This window comes from Nicotiana sylvestris, chromosome 11 (genome assembly GCF_000393655.2).
Source record: "Nicotiana sylvestris chromosome 11, ASM39365v2, whole genome shotgun sequence".
NCBI classification, from domain to species: domain Eukaryota; kingdom Viridiplantae; phylum Streptophyta; class Magnoliopsida; order Solanales; family Solanaceae; genus Nicotiana; species Nicotiana sylvestris.
This window is the reverse complement of record NC_091067.1, coordinates 112,621,948-112,631,855: the sequence shown is the minus strand read 5'-3', so window position 1 is coordinate 112,631,855 and position 9,908 is coordinate 112,621,948. Positions and strand designations below refer to the sequence as shown.

General features: G+C 38.2%; 1 protein-coding gene across 1 annotated transcript; it reads left to right on the top strand.

Moving 5' to 3' along the window:
• Nucleotides 1-1,412: 1,412 nt before the first annotated feature.
• Nucleotides 1,413-2,499, top strand: LOC138881506 (uncharacterized). The gene is made up of 3 exons (XM_070161738.1): nt 1,413-1,599; nt 1,796-2,079; nt 2,218-2,499. Exons 1-3 carry the CDS (start codon nt 1,413-1,415, stop codon nt 2,497-2,499), a joined length of 753 nt encoding a protein of 250 aa, XP_070017839.1.
• Nucleotides 2,500-9,908: the final 7,409 nt, after the last annotated feature.

Genomic DNA, 9,908 nt, shown 5'->3' with positions numbered 1-9,908 from the left:
GAGGAGGAGGAGGAAGACCTTACCATTCAAACAATGGAAGAAGGAGCTGTTCTTAAGAACTGGACCATTGCACCATCCCGGGCTCGCCGAGTTCCTGGGTAGCCTGGCAAATTAGCATGAATTATTTTCAAATAGTTTTGAGAATTTTAGATGTTTTTCAGTATTTGTTTCTAAAATAATTACTCGAGCCATTGAGTCATATTTGTTGACATTTTAAAAGTTTTATTAATGCATTACTTCTTTCCATATTTATTCCTATTTTCTACGCTCTTTTCAGCATAATTATTACATATCCTAATGAACATATGACTGTGACATGTAATGAGATAACGCAACATAAAGACAGTGATTTGGAAGATCTAGAAGATGATATAATACCTAAGGAAATCGTCAAAGAAGTAGAGAATTTTGAAAACAAACTGAAGTCTAATTTGGAGAAAACTGAGGTTGTCAACTTAGGAGATTCCGAGACGGTCAAAGAAACTCGTATAAGCATTCATTTATCATTGTCAGAGAAAGAAGAGTATATCGGATTCCTAAAGGAGTGTGAGGACGTCTTCTCATGGTCCCACGACGATATGACTGGGTTAAGCACATCCATAGTAGCTGACAAGCTACCTATCAATCCCATGTGTCCACCGATAAAGTAGAAGCTCAGAAAATTCAAGCCATATATAAGTTTGAAGATAAAAGAGGAAGTCACCAAGAAAATCAAAGCCAAGGTTCGTCGAGTGGTCGAATACCCGACCTGGTTAGCTAACATTGTGCTAGTTCTAAAGAAAGAAAGGAAAGTTAGGGTATGTATCGATTACCGAGATCTGAATGAACAAGTCCTAAGGATGATTTCATGCTGCCTACCATACACATACTGATTGATAACTGCGCCAAGCATGAACTTCAATCCTTTGTGGATTACTTTACATGATACCATCAAATTTGGATGGATGAAGAGGATGCCTAAAAGACCGCCTTTATCACACCATAGGGAATATATTGTTACAAAATGATACCGTTTGGTTTGAAGAATGATGGGGACACCTACATGAGGGCCATGACGACTATCTTCCATGACATGATACACAAGGAAATAAAGGTGTACGTGGATGATGTTATCATCAAATCTAAAAGGAGTTCAGATCAAATAGCAGACCTAAAGAACTTTTTTGATCGGCTTCAAAAAATACAACTTGAAGTTGAACCCTGCAAAGTGTGCCTTCACAGTTCCTGCTGGAAAATTATTAGGTTTCATCGTTAGCCACCGAGGTATTGAGCTAGACCCATCAAAAGTCAAAGCTATCCAGGACTTGCCGCCTCCAAAGATTAAGAAAGATGTGATGAGTTTTCTAGGGCGCCTCAATTACATCAGCTGCTTTATAGCACAATCAACCTTGATATGCAAGACAATCTTCTAAATGCTGAGGAAAGATGTTGCAATAAGATGGACTGAAGAATGCCAGAAAGCCTTCGACAAAATCAAGGAGTATTTATCTAAACCGCCTGTGTTGGTCCCCCCAGAACTAGGAAGACCTCTAATGCTTAAATTGTCTGTGTCTGATGGGGATTTTGGTTGCGTTCTAGGACAACATGATGAAACAAGAAGTAGGAAGCATGCAATTTATTATCTGAGCCAGAAGTTACATGCCTTACGAAGCCCGTTACACTTTTTTGGAATGCACTTGTTGTGCTTTGACATGGATAGCCCAGAGGTTGAGACATTATTTTTGTGCATACACTACATATCTCATATCAAGGATGAATCCGGTAAAATACATCTTTCAGAAACCCATGCCTACAGGTAAGTTAGCAAAATGGAAGATATTTCTGAGTGGGTTAGACATCGTCTATGTAACTCAGAAGGCAGTCAAAGGGCAAGCATTGGCGGATCACTTGGTAGAAAATTCTGTAGACGGAGAATATGAACCATTAAAAATGTATTTTCCCGACGAGGAGGTGTTGTTTGTAGGAGAAGATATCACCGAGGTGTATGATAGTTGGAGGATGTTCTTTGACACAGTAGCAAACTTCAAAGAAGTGGGTATCGGAGTTGTCTTAGTATCAGAAACCGGTCAATACTATCCGGTATATGCAAAACTCAAGTTTCTGTGCACCAACAATATGGCAGAATATGAGGCCTGCATCTTGGGACTCAGGTTGGCCATTGACATGAACGTTTAGGAGTTGCTAGTAATCGGAGATTCAGATCTATTGGTGCACTAGCTTCTAGGAGAATGGGATACGAAGAACACCAAAATATTGCCATACTTGCATTGTGTACAAGAGCTGATCAAGAGGTTCACGAAGATAGAGTTCAAGCATTTTCCAGGGATTCAGAATGAGTTTGCAAATGCATTAGCCACTTTGTCTTCCATGATACAACACCCAGATAAGAATTTCATTGATCCTATCCAAATAGGAATTCATAAGCAGCCAACTTATTATGCACATGTTGAAGAAGAGATTGGCAGAATCTGTGGTTCCACAACATCAAGGAATACTTAGAAAAGGAGGAATATCCATATCACATTACACACACTTAGAAGCACACACTCCAAAGATTGGCCAATCATTTCTTTCAAAGCGGAGGAATTCTGTATAGAAGAACTCCTGACCTGGGACTATTGCAATGTGTCGATGCCAAGGAGGCATCTAGATTGCTCGAGGAAATACATGCCGGAACTTGTGGACCTCACATGAATGGTTTTGTTTTGGCCAAGAAGATATTAAGAGTAGGGTATTCTAGGTGACTATGGAGACAGACTACATCAAATATGTTCAAAAGTGTTACCAATGCCAAATACATGCTGATATGATAGGAGTGCTACCCAACGAACTCAATACAACGAGTTCGACCTGGCCTTTCTCTGCTTGGGGCATGGATTTCATCGGATAATTGAGCCCGCTGCTTCAAACAGACACTGGTTCATTCTAGTAGCTATAGATTACTTTACAAAATGGGTTGAAGTCATGTCCTATAAGGTGATAACTAAGAAGGTCGTAGCGGATTTTGTTTATGATCGAATTGTTTGTCGATTTGGAGTACCAAAATCAATCATTACTAACAATGCTACCAATCTCAACAGCGACTTGATGAAAGCCATGTGTGAAACATCAATATCAAGCATCAGAACTCTACATCATACAGCCAGCAAATGAACAGAGTCGTACAAGCCGCCAACAAGAACATCAAGAAGATATTAAGTAAAATGGTAGACAATTACCAACAATGGCACGAGCAGCTACCATTTGCTTTTCTCGGGTATCACACTATAGTTCGTACATCAACTAGGGCAGCACCCTATCTACTGGTTTACAGTACTGAAGCCTTTATTCCCATTTGAAGTGGAAATCCCTTCCTTAAGAATCATACAAAAAGACGAGCTCAGAGACGCAGAATGGGTACGGAGCCAGTATGAACAACTAGCTCTCATTGACGGAAAAAAAATGAACGTAGTGTGTCACAGACAACTCTACTAGAATAGAATGGCAAAAGCTTTTAACAAAAAGTCTAGGTCAAGGCAATTCATACCGGGGCAATTGGTACTAAAACAGATCTTCCCACGTCAAGATGAAGCAAAGGGGAAATTCTCACCCAATTGGCAAGGCCCTTACATGGTTCACCGAGTATTAACAGGAGGAGCACATATACTTGCAGAAATGGATGAAGAGATTTGGCCAAAACCCATCAATTCTGATGCATTCAAGAGATAATATGGTTAAGATCATGTTTGCACTTCCTTGTTGATGTAACTGAACTACCCTTGACCTGATTCCCATTTAAGAGGAAATACGTAGGCGGCCCTGTGGGTTCGGTCACATTATAATAAAATCTTCATTCTCCCTATGGTTAGAAACAGGGGCAAGAACTCGAGTTTGCCATTCTCATCATGTTTGGAAACGCCGAGGAATGTATCGCCAGAATGACGCATTTAAACTAGGGCAGAATTTTGAGGAGGAAATTAAGGAGGTTGCAAAGTCTCAAAAACGTGTCACGGTCATCAATTCAACAAATTATTTGCTCTCATGCATTATAAAATTTTTCAAACAACTAAATTTTTATAAACAATTTATCAAATGCATGTTTTTCGAAATTTCATGGTAGCCAGCAGTTACCCGGGGTGACTCAAGCAGGACCTCCGGACAAGAGCAAAGGCAAAGCAAGGAATCAAGAGCATGCACCAACCTTTCCCCCCGCAAAACTCACGATTTTTCTTTGGATGCAGGCACAATAACAAGAACGTCCACAAATACATACATATATATATATACAGCAAGATCACTATCTTCACACCGGCAAAAGTCGCCAAACACAAACACATCAAGCTGAGAAATGTTTTATCCTCTCACATTTAGTCATTGCTTTGTTTGCATAGGGCTAAGAATTGCCCTCATCATTGCATAGGGATACGCACTACCCTTACCTTTCATAAGGCTAAGCACTGCCTCCACTATTGCATAAGACTAAGCACTGCCTTACTTGCATGAGACTAAACATTGTCTCTACTCCTTGTATAGGGCTAAACATTGCCCTCACTTTGCATGAGGCTAAGCACTACCTCTGCTATTACATAAGGCTAAGCATCGCCTTCCTTGCATGAGACTAAACATTATCTTTACTCCTTGTAAAGGGCTAAACACTGCCCTCACCTTGCATGAGGCTAAGCATTCCTCCATTACTGCATAAGACTAAGCACTGCCTTTCCTTACATGAGACTAAGCATTGTCTCTATTTATTGCATGAGGCTAAGCACTGTCTCCATATTGCATAAGGCTAAGCACTGCCTTTCCTTACATGAGACTAATCATTGTCTCTATTCCTTGCATGAGGCTAAGCATTGCCTCCATATTGCATAAGGATAAACACTATCTTTCCTTATATGAGACTAAGCATTGTCTCTATTCCTTGCATGAGGCTAAGCACTACCTCTATATTGCATAAGGCTAAGCATTGCCTTTCCTTACATGAGACTAAGCATTGTCTCTATTCCTTGCATAAGGCTAAGTACTGCCTTTACCTGCCTTGAGACTAAGCGCCGCCTCCATTCTCTACATAAGGCTAATCACTGCCTCACCATTGTATAAGGCTAAGCACTGCCTTTTCACGTAAGAGATTAAGCATTGACATCAGGTTAAAACACTGCCCTCATTCCATACGAGACTAAGCCTTGTCTCATCTCGTTCTTGCATATGACAAAGCATTACCTGTTTCTTTTATCAAGCGATCGATATTACCACATACTTGCATTTCATTGGCTGAAACATATCCACATTGTCCAAGGCGTCATATTCGAAAGGCACCATCCTCATAGCCTGAAGACACCATGCCATGGCCTGAGGATCTCTCGAAATTGCATATTATTATTCAAAGGCGTCATAGTCCGGAGGCACCATCCTCATGGCCCGAGGACACCATTCCATGGCCAACGAATCCCTTATCATACACTTCATGCCCCAGGACATCATAGTCTAAGGACATCATCATCATGGTCCGAGGACAACTCTCATGGTCCGAAGGGAATTTGCATCATGTTTAAATTTTTGCAATAACCCATATATATTTGCATGCACCACGTTTTAAGTTTTGCAGGTAACTCAGGAGGAAACCGTTCTACAAACAAGAGCAATTCTCGCTCCGATTTCCGTTCACATCCTTCAATCACCTCAAACGTAACTGATGATCAACAATTGATTACCATTTTGTTCTATAATCGTTTGAATATTTGCCTCATACAACTGTAACGTTCATTTCGCATTCATGGCTCCACCTGAAATTATCCGTTACTCATGACACTATCCTACTCAAAAGATCCTTTTTCCAAACATACGACCACTCTTATAACAACTTCATCGGTTTCGTTTGCGTTGGATCCAGAACTACACATTGCCTGATTTTTGTAACACTAGGGATATGTAGGAAACTCAAGAACCAGGGTTTGGCCCCCAATATTTTCAAAAAAATCATTCCTCACTCACTTCAGACAAAATTGGTCATCATTTTCTTTATCCGACAACTCTTTCATTATTCTCAGGTAAAGATAGGCAGTTGTTGATACCCAATTTATCCCTCATATTTTTATAAAGGTCATATATGCTTTCAAACTATCATTCCTGCATAATTACCAATTTATGAGGGTCATATGATTACTTTTTGTAATTTTTATGATTTTTAAAGTTTTAAGATTAATTTTCCTGGCATTTAAATTATTTAAATATGTATTAATTATCCCTTTAAATTATTTTGTGATGACTTAATCATCCAAATTTATTATTTTCATCCACATATGTGTTTCATAATTATTTACTTCATTTATGTAATTACATTTGTATTTTTAGCTATTTACACAATTTTGCAAATAATAGCCTATATTCTCTAAATAGTTGCATTTATTATATTAATTATGCAAAATAGCTCTAAATTTTTATAATTCGGAATTATTAATTTTAAGCATTTTATTTCATAAATAATAATTTTTCATTATTATTAGACGTTTTAATAATTTTCTTTCAATTAATTTTATGTATTTTAAAATGTGGCCCAAATGAGGCCATTTTCTGACCAAATTAGCAGCCCAAACATCCACACCTTAGCCCAATAACTGATAGAGCCCAATCCAAACGACCTCTTTAATTTATCACTTCAAATGACCCGCCCCGTCATTCTTTAATCCAGATCGTTGATCTTTCAAGATCAACGGTCCACGATAACCCACCCCTTTTAATTATATCCTCCTTAAACCCAAGCCCCATTCTTCAGAGATAGCCACCCCTAAATCCTTTCTACTCTCTTCTTCTCCTCTCAAAACCTAATAGTCGCCTCCTCAATCCTCCCCAATTCCAGTTCTAATATAGAATTTCCCCATAATTTTCCTTCCATATATGCTTGATCTCTCCGTTATTTACATGGTTTTGGTATCACATAATACTTGCCTATCTTTGGCAAGTATAAGGTCCTAAATGAAACACAATCATCTCTAGACCTTCAAGATTTAGACGATATTTCGTCTATATAAACTCACTACCAGGCTATATGGGTCCGATTTACCAAGATCTTCAACCAATTTTTGATTCCGATTGAATTAGGGTTTGCCTGATTCTTTTTCCTTATTTGTTCCTTAAACGATTTGGCATGCTCTCCCTTCATTATTTATGTTTTATTTATTGTGTTTCCTTGTTTAGATGTTTGATTTTGACTACTATATAAACCTTTCTCCAATTTCCCCTTTGGGCAGACCTTAATCATTATTATTCTATTACTCTCACTCATTCTACTATTCTGAAATTTAAGACCTTGGCCGGATGAAAGCTAAGGCCACCGGAATTCAATTGTTGCTCCTTTCTCAGTGTGAGCACTGCTCGGGGTTCATTCGAGACCCTTGGGAACTCTGACGCACTGAGATTCTGGGAGCCTTACTATTTATTACTAGTTGATTTGGTGCTAGAACTTAATCTTCTTGTACGTTTAATTTGCAACTAGTGAGTACCTTGACTCATGCAATTCTATTCTTAGTTGTGGTCATGACCTGAATACCATGCTTGTTCGAATTTTCTGAACCTATATGATTATAATATGTTATTACCTTTGTTTGCAATCCTATCTTCCTTAAAGTTAGCCTATAGTCCTGTATTCTTTAGCATCTCGACTTGCCTAAATCCTATATTTGGATGTTTGCCCACTATGTATATTTTGACTGTGAGCACGTGATTTTTGCCCTATATATATTATTCCCCAAAAATTCAAACAAAATGATTTTCTCTTTATTCTTACAATTTTGTGCATTTTGGTGTCATATATTTTTATAATTGTTGCATTTTATTTAATTCATGTAAAACACAAAAAAAATATACATTCGCATTTAGGATTTAATTTCATATTTTTAGTATTAATTAGGGGATAATTTATTTTTAGAATAAAATATGAAAATAACAAAAATAGTTCGTGTTGCATATTTAACTGTTAATTGTTGAATTTGTTATGAGTTTACTTTTAAAATTGGGACTTAATCAATTTTTAGGAATTAATTAGTTCATTTTGGGAATTAAATTAGGGTCTTACTTTAATTTTGCATTTTTACAAAATTAGAAAATAATTAAAAAGAAATTAATAAAAAAAAAAAGAAGTCCAACAAGAGTTTAAGTAGCTATTTTTCATTTGGGCCAATTCAATTGAATGGCATCATCCCAATCCAAGCACACACCAGAAACTGGCCCAAACCCGTCCCTCTACCCGGTCTGTTCCCTCAGTTAAACGAAACAACGTCGTTTCGAGAGGCGTCAGATCAGGACCGTCGAGGTCTCCTGATCGAACGGACGAGAAGTGTGGGTCGTTGAGTATATTAATGTCTAAAGCTAGCCCAGCCCTCTCAGATCCCCCCCCCTCCCCCCCGTCCATCTCTAACCTAAACCCTAAAAAACCAGCCGGCCCTATATCCTTTCGTCGGAGCTCGCCGGCGGTGAACGTCACCTACGCCGATCTGTCCCAAATTCACACCATAGATTCCCCATGAATCCCTCTTTCTAACCATGCCATTGGTGTCCCTCGAATCTTTCCCCATCTTCTCGAATCTTCAACGGAAGATTTTCCGGCCACGACGAGACCTACCCCAAATAACCCCAAATTAACACCATGTGATCGCCTGAGCTTCCTTTACCCAACCCCCATAGACCTATCTCTCGAATCTACCTGGAATAGCTCGAATATCAAATTGAAGGTTTTCAACCAAATCCCTAATGCAAAGTCTCCATGATTTCGGACTCTAATAGCCCTAACCAGGTGTTTTCTTATGAAAACACATGGTTAGGGATATTACGGGTCAGAAATTTCGGGAAGATTTGGAGAAGCAACTACTGGCCGGATCTTAGTGAGTCCTTTTTTGTTTTTTTGTGTTTTGTTATTTAGTTTTGCATGTAATTAAAGAAGGTTTACAAGTTAATTTCCGTTTCTTTCTTGGTTTTAATTGTTTCCGAATCCTTTCTGCTTTTTAGTTATCGACGGTGTTTAGTTAAAATCAGTTGATTCCTGTTTGTTATTTGTTATTTGGGTTCATATATTCAGTGTTGGGATTGCTAGTTGTTAATTGCAAATGCTTGATTAGTTTTTATTAATTGCTTTCATTAGTTTATAACTTTGGTTCAGTTTAAGAATATCAGGCAGAGTTTAATGTTCAGGTCAAGTTTAGTTAAGTTGTAAAAATCAGTATAGTATAGGGTTAGTTTAGGGATTTCAATAATATAGAATCCCCTAGGAACTTCTAGATGGGGGGCTTCTAGGTAATTTGTAAAGAATAGTAGTGTTTACTTGCGTGAAAAGTTAATAAATGAGGGGGTAAAACTTAATTTGAGGGAGGGACTAAGAGGAAAGGAAATTTGACTAAGTGCTTATAAAAGGAAAGCATTTTGCCTTGTTGAGGGGTTTCTTTTTTTGGGAGCTAAAATTTCCCCTCAATAGTTTTATTTCCGGATCTAAAATAGGATTCGAATCTCAAAAAAAAAATCAACAATGCTAATGTTCCATTGATTCTCACTCATTGTGGTTTGTTTGCTGAAGCTTTTGGAGAGTCACTGGATTGATTTCGAGCCTTTTTTGGGTCAGCCATAGGGTGCTAGGTTCTGGGTTGTGTTCTGTGTTGAATCTCTTGGTTTTGAAGTGATTTTGGTCCAAAATTGTTCCTGATTGTTGCTGCCCGTGACTGTTGGTTACCACTGGCTGTTACAATTGCTAATGCTGACATTTTCTTCTTCTTACTTCACTTCAAAATATAGGTACATGTTCTGAACCTCAGCATCATGTAGAATTTCAGCTGAAATGAGAATGAAATTGAAGCTTTCTATAGATCTGTTGTTGAATAGCCTTATTGCGTTTAAGTAAATCTGCTTTCTATGATTTGGTTGGTTATCCAGTGTAGTCAGAATTT

Coding starts and splice junctions, on each gene's coding strand:
- LOC138881506 (XM_070161738.1), top strand. CDS start 1,413: ATGCTGAGGAAAGATGTTGCAATAAGATGGACTGAAGAATGCCAGAAA. Junction 1,600..1,795: donor ACAACATGATGAAACAAGAA/GTAGGAAGCATG, acceptor CCATGCCTACAG/GTAAGTTAGCAAAATGGAAG. Junction 2,080..2,217: donor AAACCGGTCAATACTATCCG/GTATATGCAAAA, acceptor TTGGTGCACTAG/CTTCTAGGAGAATGGGATAC.